This window comes from Equus asinus, chromosome 22 (assembly GCF_041296235.1).
Source record: "Equus asinus isolate D_3611 breed Donkey chromosome 22, EquAss-T2T_v2, whole genome shotgun sequence".
NCBI classification, from domain to species: Eukaryota; Metazoa; Chordata; class Mammalia; order Perissodactyla; family Equidae; genus Equus; species Equus asinus.
This window is the reverse complement of record NC_091811.1, coordinates 24,229,855-24,255,587: the sequence shown is the minus strand read 5'-3', so window position 1 is coordinate 24,255,587 and position 25,733 is coordinate 24,229,855. Positions and strand designations below refer to the sequence as shown.

Sequence of the window (25,733 nt, the reverse complement as noted above, 5' to 3'; positions counted from 1 at the left end):
ATTATTTTGGATATTGGCTGGAACATTAGAAGAGGAATGGTTCATTTGGAGCATAATTTGACTTTCTCTTTGGGACTTTATAGCATTCCCACTTTGGTTTATTTTATGGGGGGTACCTGGTTGTCCTGTTGTCATCTATTTCTTGAACATGTCTAGTCAAGTGAAGTTGCATAGCAGCAACTTTGGTAGTAGACTGGCTGCATTCCAAGATTTCATGGGTAATCCTGTCTTGACATTTAATGAGCTGAAGAAACTGCTCAAAAAACCAGATGTGGTGTCTATAGAAGGTTTGCCGTTACCTCCTCTCTGTGGAGATAATGCTCTGGTTAACCCACATCTATTTTCTGTTGTAGCCTATATTCTCAGTGTGGTTTGCAGTATTTGAGAATGCCTCAGAATGTTAAATCCATACCACAATGTGGTTGAGGCAGCTGAAACCACTGGAGACTCTGTTCAGATTTGGAGGTAGATTTTAGAAGTGACAGAAGCCTAATTTCAGTTTAACTAATTAAACTACTCTGAGGTAATACAGTGAAGCACCCCCTCAAGAGTTGCCAGAAGCTTTAATTAGTGTTGGCTCAACTTTTAAAGCATAAGGGTAATCTTTTAGAATCGCTTAAAATGGTTCATTTGTTCTGGGTTCAGAATGTACAAGCAAGCTTTTACCAGGATTTGTCTTGTTATTTTAAACATAAGGGGCTTAGAACCATATTTACAAACCTATTAATCTATCCCAAACTGTTACTTGTTGGGCAGAGAAATGTAGTAGTGATTTTCTTTGAGACAAAGAAGCATTTTCTTGTTTCATTATGTTGCTTCTGCCCAGCAGAAAGATTGTGTGGCTGGTAGAAGAGAAGTTATTTAGGGGAGAAGCCAGTTTTCTAGTAGAAGTGTCAACTCTTCAAAAGTAACTGAAGGAAACAGGTTTCAGAAGGTAATCATTGGACTGTATGTATAAAGGGAAATACATGGTTCTTGGATGTAAAGTCTCACAATCAGATTTTATTTAAGCTGTTGATCCCTTAATATCTTCAGAAGATTCTTATGATTGCTTTCCACATCATATCAACAACAAAAGTGATCACAGCATTTATTAATAACAGCTATCATTATTACTATTATTATTATTCAAGTGCCTTTGGACTTGCTCCTTATCTTTCCTCTCTTCATTTTCTTTTTTCTAATTGGGAAAATTTCAGGCATATAGTAAAGCAGAGTAAAGATTTCCATGAGCCACCCGGCTTCATCCGTAATCAGTGTATGTCAGTCTAGAATGCTCTCAAGAGGAGAGCCAAGGAGATGGCAGCTGTGGACTCTCTTATTAATATAACTGGTTTTAATACTTCTGTTTTGAGATAACCTAGAAGAAATGAATCAGGCCTTTGTCCTTGCTCTTACAAATCTTAGCTAGTGCTTTGAATGTAAACTTGCAAATGTGATATAAGGTGAAAAAAAGTTTTATTAATTTTTTTGATCAGAAATTGTTTTTGATTCTTTTAATCCTTATTAGAATTAAGTATAATATAGCTGAGGAGGAAGGAAAGACCAAAATGGAAGACATTTAATTGTTTGTGGCTTTACTGAGCCTCATGGGTCTAGGATAACCCTGAAGATGGCAAATGTGAGAGGGGACAGAGATCTGATCTTTAGGAGTAAATTTTCTTGTAGGCTGTATAATCACTGCCGAAACTCTAATCCTGCCCAGTCCGGTGTGGTAGCCGGTAGCCATGCATGGCCATGGAGCACTTAAAATGTGGCTACTCTGAATTGAGATGCTTGAAGTGTAAAATACATACTAAGAAGACGAGTAAGAAAAAACCGTAAAATTTCATTAATAAAATTTTTAGTATTGATGACACATTGAAATAAAAATATTTTGGATATATTGGATTAGTAAAATATATTATTAAAATTAATTTTACTTGTTTCTTTTTACCTTTTAAAATCTACTAGAAAATTTAAAATTATATACTTGACTCATATTTGTGGCTTGTATTCCATCTCTCTTGGATAGCCCTGTTCTAGACCCAACCCTGTGGTAAAAATAAAAACTACAACAGACAACAGGAAGATAGGGAATTAAGGGAAACAGTGTCTTACAAAAGTATATTTAAAAAATCTTTAGCACATCTTAAGTACATTGTTTAATTTGAAATAGAAGTGATATATCTAGCTTTAGTTTGCACCCACCCCCCCACAGCCAAAAAAACCCCCCAGCAGTTTTTGTTTTTAAAGGGAGAGAACAAGGAATACCTGAAAGAGACCAAATGCCCTAGTAGGTAAGGCTACAACATCTTTAGTTGTGGCTTTTCGGGAACTGTATTTGCGTTCCTGGCCACTGTGCTATTCTGAAGATCATCTTAAGACCTTCATTACCATTTGTTGTTGTTGTTCTGCCAGATGTTGCTAAAGAAACCTTTTCTTTTTAATATGTACTTCACTCTTTCTTTCTTCTTCCTGAGACCCTTGTTTGCACTTACAGCAGCATTAACACTGATCTAAACTCCAGTTTGGTCAAGGGACTAGAGTGGAGATCAGCAAAGCATTTGTGATCCACAATCTTTTATGTGCAATTCTGAAATCCAAAAAGCTCTGAAACCGAAGCTTGTTTTTGTTAATTCAGTTGGTGGAAAACCTGACGTGAAGCAGTGTAAGACTATTTGTAGTCTTGATTTATCCCACTTTGTGGGAATATTTCTATATTTTGCTGCAAAAATGTTAATATGTGTGGCAATGAAGTGCTGCCCTCAACCCAGGTAGAGGTGATATGCCATGTGCACTGTGTTAACCTTTCTAAATATTAAAAAATCTGAATTCTCTGGGGCTGGCCCCGTGGCCGAGTGGTTAAGTTCGCGCGCTCCGCTGCAGGCAGCCCAGTGTTTCGTTAGTTCGAATCCTGGGCGCGGACATGGCACTGCTCATCAGACCACGCTGAGGCAGCGTCCCACATGCCACAACTAGAAGAACCCACAACGAAGAATACACAACTATGTACCAGGGGGCTTTGGGGAGAAAAAAGGAAAAAATAAAATCTTTTAAAAAAATAAATAAATAAAAAATAAAAAATCTGAATTCTCAAATGCAGGTGGCCCCAAAACTTTCAGATTAGGGATTTTGGACCTGCATTATCATCCTGCAGGAGTTAAAAATATCTTATTAACTATAATTCTATATTTAAGATATTTATCTTTAGCACAATCTGAACACAGTGGTAACAGTAAATGAGGTCTTTCTAAAGTACAGCTTTGTTGTGTTAGTCTCCTTAAAGTGCTTTCAGAAGTTTCTTGTTTTCTATGATTCTCCTTATCCTGGAATTTCGTACCTGCCGTAGGGTGGTATCTGTCTGATACGGTCTCCTTTGAGTCCCTTTCTGTCTCAAAGCAGGTCTTTTCAAAGTCAGTCAAACAAGGCCTCCTCGACTCTAACGTGTATTATTTCTTTCATTCTGGAGAGTCCTTTTTGCTTTCTCTTTGTCAAAATTCTCCTAATTCTTCAAGATGGATTTGAACTCTTACTATTTCCTGAAGTTTTTCCTGATTAGCTATAGGCCAGAGAAAGTATATGTATAGTGTTAATGTAAATATGGTTTACCACTCCAACTAGATTGTAGTCTCTTAGCTAGAAGCAGCCCTGTTATAAACTTAACATTCATCTAATTTCTCTTATGGGGATTTGCATTCATTAGATATGTTTATTAATGTTTGATTTTTTGGTGGGGGTGGAATGAGGATCTGATAGAGCTGAACAAATTGTCAAACTATTCCTTTTTGCTTACTGTTTCTTTTTTTTTTTTGAGGAAGATTAGCCCTGAGTTAACATCTGCTGCCAATCCTCCTCTTTTTGCTGAGGAAGCCTGGCCCTGAGCTAACATCCGTGCCCATCTTCCTCTACTTTATACATGGGACACCCACCACAGCATGGCTTTGCCAAGCAGTGCCATGTCCGCACCTGGGATCGGAACCAGTGAACCCCGGGCCGCCGAAGCAGAATGTGCACACTTAACCGCTGCACCACCAGGCCGGCCCCTGCTTACTTTTTTATTACTGTACATCTAAGTAGCAAAAGCAAACAGTAAAAATAGGGGTTGGAAATAGGAATAAGGCTGCAGCACTGTAGTTTTCCATTAGTTGCCAGAATATAGAGGGTCTATATTGGTTTTATTCTTCAGCTTAACAGCATGTAGTTGTTTTGGTCTCTCATTTCCACATATTCTTTTTATATATATATGTGTGTGTGTATTTATTTATTTATTTTGAAGCACTACATTTTAATTAAATAAATGTAGCCATTTAAATATAGCTTTTTGCTTTTGGGAACTAAAGCGTTTTGCTCAAATAATTTTGGAGAGCAAGAACCAACATTTACTGAGCTTCTACTACACATCTAATGCTATGCTATATATTAACATTATTTTATTTTCTCCTTAAATAATTCATTGGTGTAAGTACTCTTTCCCCATTTTACATGTGAGAAATTGCCAAGGGTACCCAGTGAGTGACAGAGCTTATGTTTGAAATCCAAATATACCTAATTCTGCCACAATATTGTTGGCTAGTCATGAGAGATTTTTAGAGAGCAGTAGAATGAAGGTAACTGCTAAATAGAAGATGCTGATTGTGTAAATTAAATGGATCTTTTGGAATTGTGCTTTTGTTATTTTTCTCATTACAATTTTCAGTTTCATTCTTTGCCCATTATGCAAATTCATGCTTAATCAGCTGTCTTTTGTTTAAGTTATTCATTTTTCAAAATGAACAAACAAAAGTGTTGCAGGGTGACATAGCTGAAAGAAGGCAGAGTTGGTTGATCCTATAATATTTTTGAAGTAGAAATTTAAATTTTATTTTTAAAAGGACATTCAACAGTAGGCATCTAGTATATGCTTTTATTTATTTTATTTTTATATTTTATTTTATTGAGGTCATATTGGCTTGTAACATTGTATACATGTCATGTGTACACTCTTATGTTTCAGTTTCTGTATAGATTGCATCGTGTTCACCACCAATAGTCTAGTTTTTATCCGTCACCATATATATGTGTCCCTCTACCACTTTCGCCCTACCCCACCCCTTTCCCATCTGGTAATCACTTCTGTGTTCTCCTTATCCATATGTTTGTTTATCTTGCACATATGGGTGAAATCATTTGGTGTTTCTCTTTCTCTGACTTATTTCACTTAGCATAATGTGCTTGAGGTCCATCCATATTGTCACAAATGGCACAATTTTGCTTTTTTATGGCTGAGTAGTATTCCGTTGTATATATATACACCACATTTTCTTTATCCATTCATCCGTTGATGGGCAATTGGGTTACTTCTACATCTTGGCTATTGTGAATAATGCTACAGTGAACATAGGGATGCATAAATCTCTTTGAATTGTTGATTTCATGTTCTTTGGGTAAATACCCAGCAGCAGAATAGCTGGGTCATATGGTGTTCCTATTTTTAATTTTCTGGGAAATCTCTGTACTGTTTTCCATAGTGGCTGCACCAGTTTGCATTCCCACTAGCAGTGTATGAGGGTTCCCTTTTCCACATCCTCTTCAACACTTGTAATTTTTTGTCTTGTTAATTATAGCCATTCTGACAGATGTGAGGTGATATCTTGTAGTTTTGATTTGCATTTCCCTAATAAATAATGATGTTGAATATCTTTTCATGTGCCTATTGGCTCTCTGTATATCTTCTTTGGGAAAATGTCTGTTCATATCCTCTGCGCATTTTTTGATCGGTTTAATTTTTTGTTATTATTAAGTTGTAAGAGCTCATTATCTATTTTGGAAATTAACCCTTTGTCAGATATGTGATTTGAAAATATTTTCTCCCAATTAGTGGGTTGTCTTTTCATTTTGTTGATGGTTTCCTTGGCTTGACAGAGCTGTTTAGTGTGATGTAGTCCCATTTGTTTATTTTTTCTTTTGTTTACCTTGCCCAAGTAGACATGATATTTGAAAAGATACTGCTAAGACCGATGTCAGAGACTGTACTGCGTATATTTCCTTCTAGCAGTTTTATGGTTTCAGGTCTTACATCAAGACTTTAATCCATGTTAAGTTAATTTTTGTGTTTAGTTTAAGATAATGGTCTGCTTTCATTCTTTTTCCATGCGGCTGTCTAGTTTTCCCAATACCACATATTGAAGAGACTTTCCTTTCTCCAGTGTATGTTCTTCGTTTCTTTGTTGAAGGTTAGCTGTCCATAGATGTGACAGATTTCTGGGCTTTCAATTCTGTTCCATTGATCTGTATGGCTTTTTCCCTGTCAGTATCATGCTGTTTTGACTACTATAGCTTCGTAGTATATTTTGAAGTCAGGGATTGCCATGCCTCCAGCTTTGTTCTTTTTTCTCAGGATTGCCTTGGCTATTTGGGGTCTTCCATTGTGCCATATAAATTTTAGGGTTCTTCTGTTTCCATGAAGAATGTCATTGAGATTCTGATTGGGATTGCATTGAATCTGTAGATTGCTTTAGGTAATATGGACGTGTTAACTATGTTTATTCTTCCAATCCGTGAGCATGGAATATCTTTCCATTTCTTTATGTCTTCCTCGATTTCTTTCAGTAATATAGTTTTCAGTATATGAGTCTTTCACCTCCTTGGTTAAATTTATTCCTAGGTATTTTATTCTTTTTGTTGTGATTGTCAATGGGTTTGTCTTCTTGAATTCTCTTTGTGCTAGTTCGTTACTAGTGTGTAGAAATGCAGCTGATTTTTGTATCTTGATTTTGTACCCTACAACTTTGCTGCAGTTGTTGATTATTTCTAATAATTTTCTGGTGGATTCTTTAGGGTTTTCTATATGTAGAATCCTGTCCTTCACAGTGAGAGTTTCACTTCTTCCTTTCCAATTTGGATCCCTTTTCTTTCTTTTTCTTGCCTAATTCCTCTGGCTAGAACTTCCAGCACTATGTTGAATAAGAGTGGTGAGAGTGGACACCCTTGTCTTGTTCCTCTTCTCAGAGGAATGACTTTCAGTTCTTTTCTAATTCTTTTAGGTGTAGAATAAACTTGTTTATTTGAGATTTTTCTTGTTTCTTGAGGGAGGCCTGTATTGCTATAAATTTTCCTCTTAGTACTGCTTTTGCTGTATCCTATGGGTTGGATATGTGGTGTTTTTGTTTTCATTTTTCTCCAGGTACTTTTTGATTTCTTCATTGATCCAATAGTTGTTCAGTAGCATATTGTTTAGTCTCCATGTATTTGTGACTTTCCCATCTTTTTTCTTGTAGTTGATTTATAGTTTCATAGCATTGTGATCAGAAAAGATGCTTGATAGGATTTCAATCTTCTTCAATTTATTGAGCCTTGCCGTGTTTCTCAACGTATGCTCTATCTTTGAGAATATTCCGTGTGCACTGGAGAAGAATGTGTATTCTGCTGGTTTTGGATGAAATGTTCTGTATGTATCTATTAAGTCCATCTGGTTTAGTGTTTCATTTAAGGCCGTTTCCTTGTTTTCTTTCTTTCTGTCTAGAGGATCTATCCATTGATGGAAGTAGGGTGTTTAGGTCCCCTAATATTATTGTGTTGTGTCAGTTTCTCCCTAAGGTGTGTTAGTAGTCACTTTATATAACTTGGTGATCCTGTGTTAGGTGCATATATATTCATGTGTTATATCTTCTTGGTGGAGTGTCCCTTTTACCATTATATAATGCTTATCTTTGTTTCTTATTATTTTTTTATCTTGAATTCTGCTTTGTCTGATAAAACTATGGCTACACCCACTTTCGTTTGCTTACCATTTGCCTAGAGTATCATCTTCCATCCCTTCTCTCTAAGCTTGTTTGTCTTTAGAGCTGAGATGTGTTTCCTGGAGGCAGCATATTGCTGGGTCTTGTTTTTTAATCCATCCAGTCACTCTGTCTCTTTTGATCGGTGAATTCAATCCATGTACTTTTAGAGTGATTATTGATATATAAGGGCTTAATATTGCCATTTTGTCTTTTGTTTTCTGGTTGTTGTGTATTTCTATTGTTTCTTTTTTCTTGTATTTCTGTGTACCATTTCAGTTTGGTGGTTTTCTTTTATGGTTTTCTCAGTTTTCTTTTCATTTATGATTTGTGACTCTCCTCAGCTTTTTGTTTTGTGGTTACCATGTTTGTATAAAAGATCTCATAGATGAGATAGTCCATTTTCTGATAGCCTCTTACCTCCAATAGTCTATGCAGGTTCCATTGCTTTCCTCTTTCCCTTCTGTGTTTTTGTTGTCACAAATTATTACTATTTGTGTTGTGGATTTGTGACCAAATTGAATTATTTATACTTTTTTTTTTCTTTTTGAGGAAGACTGGCCCTGAGCTAACATCTGTGCCCATCTTCCTCCACTTTATATGTGGGATGCTTCCCACATAATGGCTTGCAAAGCTGTATGTAGGTCTGCACTCAGGATCCGAACCGGTGAACCCAGGCTGCCAGAGCAGAATGCGTGACCTTAATTGCTGTGCCTCTGGGCCAGCCCCCTGTTTATAGTTATTTTTGATGCTTGCTTTGTTTATCCTTTGTTATAATTATTTGCTAACCTATTGTGATACAAAGCTTCAATTTTCTGATTTTGTCTATTGTTTATCTCCTTGCTCAAAGCTTTGTAAACCTTTGCCTTTTTCCTTCAGGTAGGAGGGCTCCCTTCAACATTCCTTGTAGGGCAGGTCTAGTGGCAATGAACTCCCTGAGCTTTTGTTCATCTGAGAAAGCTTTTATTTGTCTGTCATATCTAAAGGATAATTTCACTGGATGGAGTATTCTTGGCTGATAGTTTTCTGTGTTTCAGTATTTTGAATATATCATTCCACTTTCTCCTAGCTTGTAAAGTTTCTGCTGAAGGCCTGATGGTGATTCCCATGTGGGTTATTTTCTTCTCTTTTGCTGCCCTCAATATTTTTTCTTGGGGCCTACCTGGTGGCGTAGTGGTTAAGTTCATGCACCCTGCTTTGGGGCCCTGGTGCAGACCTACACACCTGTTATTAAGCTGTGCTGTGGCATCCTACATACAGAATAGAGGAAGATTGGCACAGATGTTAGCTCAGAGCCAATCTTCCTCACACACATACAAAACAAAACCCCTAAATTTTCTTTGTCATTAACTTTTGACAGTTTTACTATTTTATGCCTTGGAGAAGGTCTTTTTGCATTGATTTGATGTAATTAGGAGTTCTCTTAGCTTCATGGATTTACATGTCCAGTTCCTTCCTCAGGTTTGGGGTGTTCTCAGCTCTTATTTCTTTGAATATGCTCTCTCTTCTTTCTTCCTCTCTTCTCTCTCTGAGATACCTGTAATCTTCGTGTTACCTTTCCTAATTATATCAGATATTTCTTGAGTAATTTCTTCATTTTTAAAAAATCTTAGTTCTCTCTCCTCTTCCACCTGAATCATTTCTTTGTTTGTATCTTCCAGCTTACTAATTCTTTCCTCCGTAAGTTCTACTCTATTTTTAATGCTTTCTACATCATTTTTTTAACTCCTTGTGTTCTTCATTTCCAGAATTCGTTTTTTTTAGAGCTTCAGTCTCGTTGGTGAAATAGCCCTTCTGTTCATTAATTTTATTCCTGAGCTCATTGAATTGTCTTTCTGAGTTTTCTTATAATTCGTTGAGTTTCTTTATGACAGCTATCTTGATTTTTCTGTCAGATTGTAATCTTCTGTGACTTCAGGTTTGGGTTCTGGAGAGTAGTCATTTTCTTTCTGTTCTGCAGTGTTATTGGAGTTCTTCATGCTGTTTGATCACGTGAACCTCTGCAGGTGCATTTGTGGTAGTAATCACCTTTTCTTATTTGGGCACGGCTTTGGTAACTTTGGTTCTAGTTCCCTGGGTCTCATGTTCCTCCACTGGCTGTGTGTGGGCTTGGATGCTGTTGTCCCATGCACCACCTGCATTGCTGTTTCTGTGTTTTCTAGGGGTACTGGTTACACTGCTGCCAGGGGTTCCAGGTTCACTGATGGTGGTGTAGCTGGTAAGGGCCCGGGGACCCAGGGACTTGTATGCAGCCCCTGCTGCTGGTGGAATTGTTGTCAGGGGTACCACTACTGGGGCTGGGAGCTCCTGCCCCACCTACTCACAGTTGTGCTAGTCAGGCCTGCTGCTGCTGCCGCCACTCCACTTTCTGTCATGGGACGGGGCTGCCGCCACTCCAAGGGTGTTTTTGCACGTGAGGCCCAGCCACCTTCACCTCCAGTCACACAGTCTGCTGTATGAGGATCTGTGCCCTGGATCACTGCTCCTGGGGGTGTGGGAGGTGAATGCTCCGCTAATTCCATTGCTTCCTGGGGGTCCAGTGCATCCATCTTCAGATGTATAGCTACCTGGATCTCTTAGACATCCTGTTGTGCTGTGTCCTCTGTTGGTCAGTGGATATCTGTTTGGTTGTAATTTAGAGGAGAGAGACAAAGGGAACAACTCACTCCACCGTGATGCTGACATCGCTCCTAGTATATGTGTTTAGATCACCAAGTAAGTTTTTAATTGGAAAGCAAAATTTGGGTGTAGTAATTAGCAAAATTAGTGTTAATTTATTATATGTAAGATAATGCAGAATATTTGATTTAAGATAATTCTGAAACTAGGAATAAAATCAAATCAGACATGTTTTAATATGCCGTAAGCTTGTAAGAAAGTAGTGTTTTGGAGTTTTATAACACAGAATATTTAGCACTCTTAGATGCTCTCTGATAGGACGATGAACTCCCCCTAATGGAGAACATAGGTTCACTGTTAAGTATATGATATTTTAGATGAGATAGCAGTACATTTTCCAGGAGATGCAGGTGGAAATACTGCAGTGGCAACTGATGAGAGTTAGACTAGAACTTTACATATTTGTAATTTTTATACATAAATTAATAGTAGAAACCATAGAACTGATGGGCTTTTTGAAAGGGTATTTTATAGACAAAGAACAACTTAGGAAAACTTGGAAAATATCCCACTAGCTTTGAAAAAGGAAGGAGGAAGCAGTGAAATGAAGAGAGAAAAAGCAGTCCTGGCTATAGCATAAGAAATAAAATCATATTGTGCCATGAAAACCCAGTGTAGAGTTTTTGTGGGTGGTTAAGAGTATCAAATGGCAAAAAGAGGGAAAAGGACACAAGAACTGAGGAAAGCAAGAAAAGTAGTTAGTGACCATTTTTAGAGGAGTTGTTTTATCTGAGTCATAGATTGGAAGCCCGTTGTAGGGAGTTGAGGGAATGAATGATAAGAGGTGGAGGCAGCTATCGCAGATCACATTAAAAGAATATGGCAATAAAATAAGAATTATGGAATAGATTCAGAATCTTTCAACTTTTAAACAATGTCTTTCTAAGATGGGGGAGATTGTGTTGTGCTAAAGGCAGAAAGGAAAGACCCTATGGAGAGGGAGAAATTGATGATCCTGGGAAGGAAGGAAATAGTTTTGGGAGGAAGTTCTTGTCAGGGAGGGTAGAGGAAGATACTGGAGTCAAGAGATAGTCCCTATATTAGGACAGAGGTGAGAGCAGAGAGTTTTAAAAATAAGCTTCCCCCACCTAAAATACTTTTCTAAATTAAATGTCTAATAAAGGGAAAATATTTCACCCTGATCGAAGTTTCCAAGCAGTAATAAAATGGGACGGGAAATTTTTTCTTGGACTCTGCTTTTAGGAGGGATCAGGAATGTATTCATTCTCCAAATGTAGGCAGTAGTATGCATTTCCAGATCAATTTAAAATGTGGGCAAGAATACTTTTGTTCATTCAAATGGCTAAGCTGTAGGATCTAAGGATAAGAACCATTGTATAAATATTTGTTTCCATTTTTAGGTAAGTTTCTTGAGTGTCTTAGGAAACATATCTCCTTTTAAAAATTATTTAACAAATATTGATTGTGTTCTTTACCAGGTTCTTTAATAGTAGCTGTGGAAGACACATAAATGGATTAATTAAGGTTCTTGCTGTTCCAGAGCTCATATTCTAGTTAGATATGTAAACAAATAATTGACTCTTTTTCTCTGCTTAGTCCTTTTAGGCTTAAACATCAAAGTAGTTTTAAGATACAACATAAACATCATAAAATATATCCAGGAGTGGTCTATTGCAGGAAAATATGAATGTAAAAATTCTAAAGGCATGTCTATATTATCTTTAAAAAGAATTTAATGTAGAAGTTCGAGGTAATATTTAATCTTTTTAAGTAAATGTTTTTTATTTTAAAAACATTCTATTTTAATACATATTTATACAGTTGGCTTACAACAGAAGTCCTGTTGTATCTGATATGAACAAATAGACGTTCAACTACTCTCTGTTCCATCACATGGAAATCAAATATTTATTGATATTTAGAAGTGAAAATGCAAGGATATAGCACAATTTTGCTTGCTCAATTTTTAAGTACTTTGTCATTTCCAAGGTTTGGAAGGTCAGCAAGTGTTTTAAACTTTTGGAGAGGAGAGATCAAGATAATGGTTGTCATTCCATCTAAGCAATCATAGTATTGACTTACATGGAATATTTCTTTGTAATTTTATGGATAAAAGGATTAATACTTGCCTATAAGATTACATCTGAGACTCTTTTTTAGGTAGAGGGAAGATATTGTTTGCATGTACATATTTTTGGTACCAGAATACTGTTGCCAAAGGCCGATTTGCCTGCCTCACAGGCCACTTTAAGTGGTAGAAATTGTCTCATTTAGGCACTTGTAAGTTGGTGCTTTAGAAGACTTACTCCGTCTTTTAGAATGGAAGATTAGTACATGTTGCTGCAAGATCAGAGGCAGAAAAGATGCCTTAGCCACTTCTAGGGACATTGCTGATGTTTATAATGAGAGTATTAGAATGAGCTTAATAATGTCACTACAGGGGAGTTGAAAAGAGTAGGTACGTTCTAGTTATTTGAAACTCAGTTGCAGAGAGAATGTCATAAACTCCATATACTTTTGTGATTATAACCTTAGGGGAGTGAGTGATTTATTGAGAGCCCTCTTATCTGTGTGCTTTATTTTAAACAAAACAATGAAATAAAAATTAGGCTAAGTGGAAAGAATCCTAAAAAAGACATCAACTCTGTTTACGGGCAGTGTGACCTTATGTGAATATCAATTTTCTTAGATGTAAAAAAGGAAAAACTTTCAGGATAAAATAAAATATGTAATAAAATAATGTGTGTGAAAGTACATTGTAATTTGAAAACAAACGTATGAGCAAATTTAAGGTGATATTGTATTTTTAGTTTTTGCATAGTCATTTAATAAAAAAGATGCATACTAAATCTAATATTGCTGGAATATTTAGAAGGAAGGTTAATAAGAGATTGGAAAAATAGAGGTAAGATATGAGCTTATATTCAGTCAGCATGTTGTCATTTTGTGAAAGCTTTGTAATAGGAATAACTAAGGTGACACTTGTGGATTTTGATGCAATAGGCAGTTGGATTTGTTGTTTCTACATACATTTGAAGAATAAGTACACATCTTTTCCTCTTCCTTCTCTTTATACTTAAACTTAAAGGTTATGAATACCGATGGCACTGGGAGACGAGTACTAGTGGAAGATAAAATTCCTCACATATTTGGATTTACTTTACTGGGTGACTATGTTTACTGGACTGACTGGCAGAGGCGTAGCATCGAAAGAGTACACAAACGAAGTGCAGAGAGGGAAATCATCATAGATCAGCTCCCTGACCTTATGGGCCTAAAGGCCACAAATGTTCATCGAATCATTGGTAAGTAATTCCAAAATTCTCTTAGACATGGAAGCCAGGAATGAGAAAAGATGGAGATGGTCTGCAGTTTGTAAAGCAGCAATGTAAATTGTTGATGTTTTGAGGGACTATAGAAATCATCTGTGAACCCTTTTTTAACCAGGAGTGGGCCTTTTATGTTGGCTTAGTACTCTGGCTACATAGTTTGAATTGAAAGGGTGAAAACACACACACACACGCGCGTGCGCACACACTCATGCACACACACACCCCTTCATCAAAAGAACTCAGTTCTATTGTATGAATGATGTAACTTATTTTAAAACTTACTATGGGCACAAAGCAAAGTATTTTGCTGTACTTTTATTCACAATTGATCACCAAGGAGTTTTTACCTGCTCAATTTCCAACATGGGCCAATTCACCCCTCCTTAGGCAGCCTGGTGGTCCCCTGACTTGTGGGAGATCACCATATTGATGCTAACTTAGTGCAGACACTCGACTGGCATAACACACTACATACAGCTCAGAACTCCTGGGCTCAAGTGATCCCCCTGCCTCAGCCTCCTGAGTAGCGGGACTACAGGCCTGCGCCGCTGCACCTGGCCGTTTATTCCCTCATAATGCTTGTGTATGAGATTAGAATCGAAACTCTAGATTTGGGAGCAGATGGAATTATAGATCTTAGTGAACCAAATGCTTGGTCATTTTAACGTGAAAATGTATTGATTGTGTCAATATGTGTGTCCTTCTCTGGCCTTTTGTAATTAATCTGTCTTTTAGGTTCCAACCCCTGCGCTGAGGAAAATGGGGGATGTAGCCATCTTTGCCTCTATAGACCTCAGGGCCTTCGCTGTGCCTGCCCCATTGGCTTTGAACTCATCAGTGACATGAAGACTTGCATTGTCCCAGAGGCTTTCCTTTTGTTTTCACGGAGAGCAGATATCCGGCGAATATCTTTGGAAACTAACAATAACAATGTGGCCATTCCACTTACTGGTGTCAAAGAAGCTTCTGCTTTGGATTTTGATGTGACAGACAACCGAATTTACTGGACTGATATATCACTCAAGGTTAGCGAAAGAAGTGAGATGTTAAAACTGGGGACTAAAAGGCAGAGCTTCTAGAATTTCTGAGTCTTCATGCTATGATCAACCTCCTTCCTTGCTTAATAGGCAGAGTTTAATAAAACCCTTAACTTTCTAAAGGAAGTCAAGGGAAACGCTTGTTCAGTATTTTATTAAGTGCATTTTAATATGACATACTTTGCTTGAGTGTTAGAAATCTGCAAGACATAATCTTATATTTTGTTCCATTTGTGGATATGAGTGACATTTTCTGCAGTTCGAGAGTAATTGTCTATTCACATAAATGGCTTACAGAGAATTGACTCTTATTTTAAACAAAATTTTGAAGACTGAGGTAGAAAATGCCAATTATGAATTATAGCATACCTTTATTTTCTTTTTTCTAGAATAAATATTGAAAAGCATACTCAGTCAATAAGAAGGAGAAGCTCCTGACGAGAAAATCTGGAGAATAATCTTCCCTTCTTCCAGATTGTTTTGGGCTTGTTTCAGATAACTTCTGTAAAATTTTGTCTAATATGCAAAAATCATGGGGTGTTGAAGCCAGAGTTGGATTCTGATGGTGTTCAGTAAAATCTATTAAATGAGAGAATAAGTGAAGTGAATAAATAAATCTTGGCTTGTATTGTGTGGCATTCTAAGTTTTTTAATCTTGAAAATAGAGATAATGCCTACCTTGCAGGGCTGTTATGAGGATTAAATGAGAAAATATATGTACACAAAGTATTTAGGATGCTACTTGATAGGAAGTAGCAGCCATTGTTAATAGCTTGAATTATGGTTGTTTTAAATTTTAAGGGATTCAAAGCTACAGTAATAGTAATACGATAATGGTTATATGTGAAGTGTGTAAGGTATAAGGTTGTTGAGATCTTCTCAAACAATGACATGGCATTCTCTCAAGTACCTTCAGGAAGCTGACTGCAGTTAAGAGTCTGGGCACAACTTTTTCACTTGATTACTAAGAGATTTTAAAAGAAAAATCATTTCACTGTCTTACTAGAACAAATTTTTGGTCTTTAAGAATTTCAAAACTTTCTCCCTTAATTGGCAGTAAAACTTAAGATCACAATTGCATTTATTAGAGATTGACATCAGTTTTTTCCTGTGCTCATAAAATATGTGAATTGTATTAAGAAACTGTATGCCTCTGGCTCTTCTGGATCCTCCACCCCACAAAAACCAAACCAAACATGTTTTCTGTATATTGTTGTGTACTTAAGCCATGCCGCTTTATTGTTAATCTTATTTTTGCAGACCATCAGCAGAGCCTTTATGAATGGCAGTGCACTGGAACATGTGGTAGAATTCGGCTTAGATTATCCAGAAGGCATGGCAGTAGACTGGCTTGGGAAGAACTTGTACTGGGCAGACACGGGAACGAATCGAATTGAGGTGTCAAAGTTGGATGGGCAGCACAGACAAGTTTTGGTGTGGAAAGACCTAGATAGTCCCAGAGCTCTTGCATTGGACCCTGCTGAAGGGTAAACAGCTTTATGTATGCGTTGTTTGCAACTACATTGCACATGGCCTAGTTATGGATTGTATTCTTGATGTCTTAAATAATGCTTGTTAGGGATCTGACAACTAAACCATAGGTGGACTTTACTTTTAAACCATTAGTTGAGATTTCACTAATTTAGAATTAATAATTATTAGCTAAATTTTACTTTTGTCATTATTAACATTGGGTGAAAAAAGATTAGTGAGGTGGATTAATCACTTAAGTTTTACTGATCATATTTATATACTAAGTAAACAGCCTGTTAAAGGTATCATCAAGTCTGCATTTCCTTGCACCTTCTCCCAAGTTGTACCAGGTTCCAAACCTATTAAAGTAAACCCACTGAAATAATATTGTGTGTTAAGAAGTAACTGCATTTAAAAAGCTCCATTTTAGAATATTCATTAATTCAAAATGGATGATCATTATTAAATAAGCTTGAAGAAACTTTGATGTTAAACAGTAAGCTGTTTTTGATAAACAGTAAACTTTTTATTTACAACATGACATGTTTTTCAAGGGTAGGTGATCTTTCTTAGATGATTTAGCAAGTTTTAAAAAGCCAGCAGCTGAGAAATCTGACATTTGAAGAAGAATTCCACTTTTAAAAGCAGAAGATAACAGTGTAAACATATAAGCATATTTCCTGTATCTGTAATTAAAAATAGTTTCCTTGAAATCACATGAATTCCATGATTAGCTGGTTAGCCGTCTAGTTGGAAGGCCATATCAAAAGGCAGCTTCTCTCTGCTGGCATGTTGTGGTTGGATTATGGTGATCTTTACTCTAAGCGTTAGTTACCAGACAGATAAATTTAGTAGTTGGGACTAAGGACTCTAGTTTATGTGGCTGCTGGCAACTCTGAAATTTCTCTCACAGTTGTTCCTCTTTGGCTCTTGTGGTGTGCATGTGCCTGTCAACTGACAAGTGCAAAGGCAAACAAAGCCTGAGACCAACTTGAATTTTCAGAAAAGCATGTTCACGCATTGCTGCCAGATCAGCCACCAGCTGACGGGCTGATGTGTGAATGTCTGTCCTCAGGTATTTGATGAGAGCTGGCATCTGGAGTGCTTTCCTAGTCCCAGTATTCAGAGTGCCTCAAAACTAGCACCCTACTAGTTTAGTTGAAAGAGCATTTCGCTAAGGAGTAGGTTCTAGTTGTAGCTCTGCCATGTGACTGGCTGGAAGACATTAGACAAATCATTCACATTTCTTTTAGTGCTTTGGCCTCCTCATCTATAAAAACCCTATACTGTAGGTCTGCTCTAAGGTTCATGTGAAAAACTCAAAAAAGTAACGTAAAAGCAATAATATTTTAAAATTTCACGGGGATTGTAGTAGTAGTGTTCACTGCCCAGCTGACACATTAAGGGGTGATTCATTGCTCTTGCACATACAGTGTGTTCCCTTGCACTGTGTGGCCAAATACATTTTCAAACTTGGCTTTTAACTTCAGTTAAAAGCCATTAATTTTTGCTTTTTCTTTTTAAGATTTTTTATTTTTCCTTTTTCTCCCCAAAGCCCCCCAGTACATTGTTGTGTATTTTCAGTTGTGGGTCCTTCTAGTTGTGGCATGTGGGATGCCGCCCCAGCATGGCTTGATGAGTGGTGCCATGTCTTTACCCAGGATCCGAACTGGCAAAACCCTGGGCCGCCGAAGCGGAATGTGCAAACTTAACCACTTGGCCACAGGGCCGGCCCCTAATTTTTACTTTTGACATACTCCTGTAACTTGTTTTGAAGGAGGGTTGATTACACAAGTCAAAAAGTAAGTTTAAAAACTCAAATTACTTGTATTCAGAAATAAAGATATGTTATTCAGAAGTAAACCAGATTCTGAGACCAGAACTTTAATCCTTTGCTATCTTCTTCAATATTAGTTTTACACATGCAAGTACCTCACTAAGGAAATCATTGGTTTGTTTCCAATTCCTAGGTTTTGGATGGAACAAATTCATTGGAAAGACTAAGGAAAGCTGACTCACTTCCTTTTTAGAAGATGAGAAAAAATATTTTGTTGAGGGTGCCAAATATTTGAAAAAATTATAGCCATGATTTTGTGTTAACAGTTTTCTTATTTAATGCATATTTCTTTAATTTTGTTTAGTTACTGTGCATGAATACGACCCTTTCCCCAAAATTATCAAAAGTAAAATGTTAAATATTCATTGTTTTGAATTTAGATTTATGTATTGGACTGAATGGGGTGGAAAACCTAAGATAGACAGAGCTGCCATGGATGGAAGTGAACGCACTACATTAGTTCCAAATGTGGGCCGGGCAAATGGCCTGACTATTGATTATGCTAAAAGGAGGCTTTATTGGACAGACCTAGACACCAATTTAATAGAATCTTCAAATATGCTTGGTAAGCTGGACTTCTTTCTATTCAGATAGATAGTACATTATTCTTTCAATGCAAAAATCAATTGGCTGCTATTCGCCATTGGTTAGATATTATTAATAAAAGTTAATATGAATGTCTAGATGCTTCCTCTGTCTGCTGTTGTATCCTGTTTATTATTATGAATAGTGGGCCAGGTAGTTGGATTCATCTCTTTTTATGTAGAAATTTCATTATTGTTGGGCTTGTAGTGGAATTTATAACTCCCTAGACATCCCTGAAGTGACTTTTATATGAGTAAATACAATATATGCATTTCCATCTTTTTATAGAAGGAAGAAGAAAAGTTGAACTGCACACCTTTATGGAGAGGAAATAAGACAATCAAAATAGACTGTTTGTAGGAGTTTAAACAAACTCAGTGATTTATAGCAAGAATATAAACTTTGAGGCATGGGGTCAGACTGAAGATGGATTGATTTCAGAGGATTCGTCTGGTTTTAGAATTGCTTTCAAATGAAATGTTCTATTTTAAATTACTTACAAGTGTAATGTTTTATATGTTACTTGTTTTTTTGCCAACAAGACTCTTACTTCTCACCTATTTCATCCTTCTGCTTCTCCTCTTTCTACTGCCTTTCCGAAAATAGGACTCAACCGTGAAGTTATAGCAGATGACTTGCCTCATCCTTTTGGCTTAACTCAGTACCAAGATTACATCTACTGGACGGACTGGAGCCGACGCAGCATTGAGCGTGCCAACAAAACCAGTGGCCAAAACCGCACCATCATTCAGGGCCACTTGGATTATGTGATGGACATCCTCGTCTTTCACTCCTCTCGGCAGGCAGGGTGGAATGAGTGTGCTTCCAGCAATGGGCACTGCTCCCACCTCTGCTTGGCTGTGCCAGTTGGAGGTTTTGTTTGCGGATGCCCTGCCCACTACTCTCTTAATGCTGACAACAGGACTTGTAGTGGTAAGCTGCATTCCCCCCCAGAGCAAACTAGAATTAGTGGAGAAAGCACTTTCGAAAACACTAGAGTTTATGTTCTTTCTAGAGTAAAAAATTGTAGAAGTCGAGAATTGATAATTTTTTTTAATAAAGGGGAAAGATTAAAGATGGACAAGCGCAAAGTTTTGTTACTTATTATTTGTTTGATGTTAGCTAGTTGATGTTATGGAAAAATTGATGTTGTAGAAAAATTGTCTTTTACCCTTGAACATTAAATATTTAGTGAAAAATTTGCATCACTTCATTGAGAGACAGAGTCATGCATGTGTGCTATACATAATTCATATTTATTCATTATAAAGGAAGGGACGAGCGGTACAAACAGAATAACAAAGAGACTCTCCAAAATACAACCTCTTTGTCCTTTGAAGTTCATAGAATAGTCTAACGATAAAAAATTTAAGTGTATAAGAGGCCAGGCAGAAAAGGCGTATGAGTAAATTCAGCCCAGTATGAAACAATAGCAAATAGATGAGGAATTAGAGAGCATGTCCTCTGAACATAGTGGGTGGTTGCTACTTAATTCCAGCTGATGTTACCGGATCGTCTCATGCAGTCATGAATCCAGATTTTTTTTTTTGGCTGCAGTATCTCCTGATTTTTAAATGTTAGCAAGTGATATATACTAAATACACACATGCACACACACACTACTAACAACAACAAAACACAGTGTGTAACAAAACATTGTTGGCTTGGGGAAACCTGGTTTATGCTTCAAGGATATGTGAAGGCCCATGTCTTGGTGGATAGACAAGAACAAATTGGTAGATATGATAAAGAAATAGAGAATTAGATCAGAAAGAGTAGATTCATGGGAGAAAATTAGGGTATGGTTCACTAGGGTAGAAGATAACAAAACTGCTGTAGGATATTGGATGTAATTAACTATTGAAATTACTTTATTCCGTGCCTGAAAGTGTAAGGAGTCACCTAGGAAAGGATTTAGTCTATCTTGACACAAGGCTTTGATTCTGAAAGAGAAAGAATGTAAGTTTATAGTTTAATGATTTGGAATTTCTGCCACACATTAGTTGTGTGTTTTACTAAAGCAACTCACATTAATTTTTTAAACCTTAAGTTTTTCCACTTCTAAAATGGGAATACTAATAGTAACTACCGTATAAGGTTATTGTGAAAATTAAATAAGATATCACATGATTTGATTGCTGTGGAGAGTGGGTTTAAGGAAGAAAAGAAATGGTAGCAGGGAAGTCAATTAGACTAGTGTGGTAATGCAGGTAGACTTGGACTGGGATGGTGGCAGTGGTGATAGAGAGAAGCTGATGGATTCAAGGTATGTTTTGAAGCTAGAATTAACAGAACATGTTAATGGGTTGTATGTGGGGAAGAAGAGGGAAGAAGCAAGTGACTTCTAGATGTCTTCTAGAAGTGACTTCTAGATTTTTGGTTTGAGCAGTTCAGAAAATAGTAGATGAGGAAGACTGGAGAAAGAGATTAGTTTTCAGGAGGAAATAAAAAATTTAATTTTAGGTAGGTTTATATTGATTTTCCTATGGGACATTGAAATAGATAAATTAGTAGTTGGTTAGAAGATTCCAGAGCTCAGAGGAGAGTGATATGGTTGGAGATATAAATTTTGGAATTGATAGCATGTATTTGAAATGAATAAGGTTACTTATGGAGAAGGTGTAGAGCCAGGGTCAGCAAAATTTTTCTGTAAAAGACCAGAGAGTAAATATGTAGGCTTTTTGAGCCTGATAGTCTCTCACACCTATTTAGCTCTGTTCACTGTAGCGTGAAAGCAGCCGTATTTTAAAATGTGGCTGAATTCTGATAAACGTTATTATAAAAACAGGCAGCAAGTCAGATTTAGCTTGTGGGCCATAGTTTGACGACAACTGGTGTAGAGAAAGGAAGGGATCTGGTAACCTAAGGCGCTCTGCTTGAGGGAGGGAAAGCTTGCAGTGGACACTGAAAAGCAGCAGCCAGAGAGGTAAGAGGAAAACCAGGAGAGAATAGTGGCACAGAAGACAAGAGATAAGATTGTTTCAAAAGAGAACTGTTTTGAATGCTGCTGAAAGGTTGAGTAAGGTGAGGCCTTCTGATAGTATCCATTGGACTTTTGGATAAAGTGGTTGTTATTAACCCTGAAGAGATTAATTTCAGGGAGGCAATAGTGAAAGATTGAAGTAGATCAAAAGTGAATGGAGAGAAAGAAAGATAGTATGTATAGAAGTGTTTTTCAAGAATTTTGACTTTGACTGGAAAGAAGAAATAGGGGTAATAACTGAGGGAGGATGGAGACAAGAAGAATATGGAAAGACCTTTTGAGATCATTATTGGTTTAGCTGCTTATACTCCTGCATGTTAGTTTGAGTGAAGGCCATGAGAAATCAGTGCTGAGTATCCCTAATATCTGTCTTTGGCTACCTTTCTGAGATAGATCAGTAGTGCTTCAAGAGGCTTCCTGGCGTGTGCAGCTTTTTTTTTTTTTTTTTGGTGAGGAAGATTGGCCCTGAGCTAACATCTGTGCCAATCTTTCTCTGTTTTGTGTGTGGGATGCCACCACAGCATGGCTTGATGAGAGGTGTATAGGTCTGAACCTGCAAACCCCAGGCTGCCGAAGCAGAGCTTGTGAACTTAACCACTACACCACCAGGCTGGCACCATGTGTGCTCTTTATAAAAAGAGTACCATTTAATGTTTGTTTAGAGATGTATTAGATTTCAAGGCAGATTACAAGAGAAGTTTAACACAAAGTACTCACCCTCAAAAAGTTTTGTGACATTGTGTAATTTACTCCTTGTCCTGTGTTTCAAAAGCTAAATCAGAATTTGTTTCTCTGCTCAAAACCTTACACTAGCTCCCCATTTCACACCGAGTAAAAACCTAGTTCTTATAGTGACCTACAAGTTCCTACACGATTTTCTTCTCTAGCCTCAGCTTTTACTAGTCTCCCCCTTGCTTTCTTCATGACAGCCATGCTTGCCTCATTGCTGTTTTCAAATATGCCAATTACTCCCACCTCAGGACTGTTGTACTGCTTAGTTCCTCTGCTTGGAATGTTTTTCCTGAAAATATTTGCGTGGATTCATTTCTCCTCCAAGTCTTTTCTTACTTCCGACCTTCACAGTGAGACCTGGTTTACCCTGTTTAAAACTGCAGATCATCCTTCCACCTGTCTGGCATTGCCAGTGCCCCTTACTTGTACTTTTTCCTTTTCCCATAACACTTATCACTCTTTGTTACACTATCTAATTTATATACTGTACTATTTATTATAACTTTTTAATTATGTTTATTGCTTTTTGTCTGTCTATTGGAATAAAAAATGCTGCTTCATGGAGTTTAGTGTGTTTTTTCACTGGTATATCTTAGGTGCCTATGATAGTGCTTGGTAAATAGTCATTCAAGAAATTATTGTTAAGTAAAAGAATGAGGAAGCAGGACAGGATTTGGAAAAACATGCTCTTCCGTTCAACAGCTTTGTGAACTTGGAAAAATTGCTTAACCTTTATGAGCCTTTCTTTAACAATTACTTTCCCTTTCTGAGTTTGCTGACCTATAAAATGAAGTTGATAATTTTGGAGTTTAAATAACATCTAGTGTAATGTGTGACATGTTGGACGTCCTAAATCAATGTTTGTTTCTTTTCCTTCCTAATTCTCTAAAATAATTTCATTTTCTTACTTTCAGAATCATAGCTACGGGGCTCTCCTTAGTTATTGTCACCTGATGCTTGTTTATTCATTTGTGTATTCATTTATTCTGTTAGTGAATACTTATTGAACACTTACTACATACTGGGCATTGTTTGAGCCAGTGGGAAATGTAGCGGTGAATGAAATAGACATCAGTCCTTCCCCTCATGGAGTTTACATTCCAGTGGAACAGATAACAAACCAAATAAGTAAATGATACCATGGGTTTGATGAAGATAAGTGTTAATGGAGAAATATTAAGAGCGAGAAATGGTAGGGAGGAGGATTGCAATGTTAAATAGAGTGAAGTCCTTACTGAAAAAGTGGCATTGTATCAAGAATTGAAGGAGGTGAGGAAATGAGCTATGTAGATAGCTGGGAGAAGACCTATCAAGCAAAAGGGGGCAGCAAATGCAAAGGCCCTAGGAGGGGAACATGTCTGGCATGTTAAAGGAATACCTAGGAGGCCTGTGTTGCTGGAACAGAGTGAACAAAGAGATTGTGGGAGAGGAAACAGGAAGCCAAATTGTGTAATCTCTTGTTTAGTACTGAAGTGGCTGGCCTCTATGGCACCTTTGTGCAGATTGGGAAAAGATGTAACTCTGGGCAGACGCAGTCGCACAGGTGCATGGCTTGGCTAGTGAAGTATGGACTGGACTTCACTCCCTACTCAACGCCTTTGATACAGTACACAAATGGCATAGTCAGACATGGTGGGCCTGGCCTTGTAGTTTATGCCGTTCGTCCACAAGAGCAACACTTTCCTTTAAGCTACAGGTGAACACTTGCACCTTCAAAAGTGAGCTGGAAACCTTCCTCCTACGTACACCTCACCCGCCAGCTTCTGCATGTGGCTGTCTTCATTGTGGGACTGCGAAACTCAGACACCCTGACAGTTTTTAAAGCACTGCTCTGTAGGAGATGAGGGAGTGATGGTTAGAGGTTACATAAATTAGGATGGATTTAGGCTTATGGAATTGCATATTCTTCGTCAGTTTAAGTACTGAATGACTTGTAAACAAGTCAGAATATCAGCTTCCTCTTGGAAATATTGAGCCAATTAACTGTAATTCTTAATGTCATTTGTAGACTTTGAAATGAGCATTCATTTGGACCCATATTTGTTTTTTTCTTAATCCACCTTTCTAGAAACACTTAATTGTGGAATCTTACTGAAGGTTAAAACTTTACTCAAAAAAAGTAACCAGTAAAATATACTGGGAGCCAAATACATATTTGATTAACTGTCTCTCAAGGAAAGTTGGCGACTAAAACTCTGGAATCTTTCTTCTAAGACTCATTGTATGTCCTGGTATGGTGCTTATTCTGTTGGAAACTTAGATATTAGAGGCACTTTTTTCTTTTTTCTTGATTTACAAGAGAGTAGTATACTGCCAAAAAGTAATTCTTTTGAAAAAAAGATGGGAGACTTGTTAGCTATTCTGTTGTGACATTTGTTCTTACTATTTAAGGCATGGGTTCTGCTAAAATTGCTGAAAGTTGTTAAATCAGTATGTGACAGACTGCATATAATAGAGAGTTCCAGTGGGATCATTGGAATACTTTCTAAATCTTCCAAACTAAGTGTGGGCTTTTTGCCAGTGAAGAACTTAAATAAAGCAGAAATTTAGTGTTGTGAATATCAAGTTTTTTTGTGAGTACCAATGAAATTCTTTGGGATTTAAGCCAATCTACATTTGGGTGTAAATGTAAAGTAAAGCAGGGAACCACAAATAATGGAGCTGGAAAGAATGGGGTTTAGGGGAAATAAAGCAAGGAGCTCTGGCTTGGCCATTTATGTTTACATCCCTGAGAAGGACAAAATTCTACTGCATTTAAGTGATGACTGAGCACCAAGAGAATAGAGTATAATTGTGGAATTTTTATATATATTTTAATGAAGATTTTAAAAATGCTATTAGACTTTGAATTTCTTGGTAGCCCTCTCAAATGCTGTTCTTTTCTAGATGTTTTCCTGCATTAAAGATGATTATGTAATAATCAGAGGCCTAATCCCTAGGAAAGGGAAATGTCTCTGTTATATTTTCCCTTTTCATAAATTTAGGGCATCTGCTTAGCATCAGAGCAGAATATATTTTTAGTGAAAATATAAAGCCAAGGTTTATTATGAGGATTAGAGATAATGAGTATAAAGCATTTTTTTATTAGTTTTGTGTGATTTTTACCAACTCCCTCTCCCTGCCACCATCACATATACACAATGCGAAATAAAGCCTGTCTGCAATCCATGAGAGTTTCTTTAATTCCTTTTAATACCTCGTTTATTACTGCTACTACTGGTAATAATAAATAATAGTTATTTTTACTTTACATTTATATAATACCTTATACTTTTTTAATTGAAGTATAATTGACATAATGCCTTACAATTTTTAAAGTATTTTCACATATGTTGTTAAATTCTTATAGCAACTCAGTGAGCAGGACGAGATAGC

At 37.1% G+C, this 25,733-nt stretch overlaps 1 protein-coding gene across 2 annotated transcripts in view; it reads left to right on the top strand.

Annotated features, from left to right (window-relative positions):
- Positions 1 to 25,733, top strand: part of LRP6 (LDL receptor related protein 6) — a 176,387-nt gene that overhangs the window by 118,531 nt on the left and 32,123 nt on the right. For both annotated transcript variants that reach the window (XM_044775138.2, XM_044775140.2), the window contains 5 exons: positions 13,468 to 13,684; positions 14,447 to 14,736; positions 16,009 to 16,235; positions 18,439 to 18,623; positions 19,250 to 19,576. In XM_044775138.2, coding sequence (XP_044631073.1) covers positions 13,468 to 13,684; positions 14,447 to 14,736; positions 16,009 to 16,235; positions 18,439 to 18,623; positions 19,250 to 19,576 — 1,246 coding nt within the window. The remainder of the gene's footprint in view (positions 1 to 13,467; positions 13,685 to 14,446; positions 14,737 to 16,008; positions 16,236 to 18,438; positions 18,624 to 19,249; positions 19,577 to 25,733) is intronic.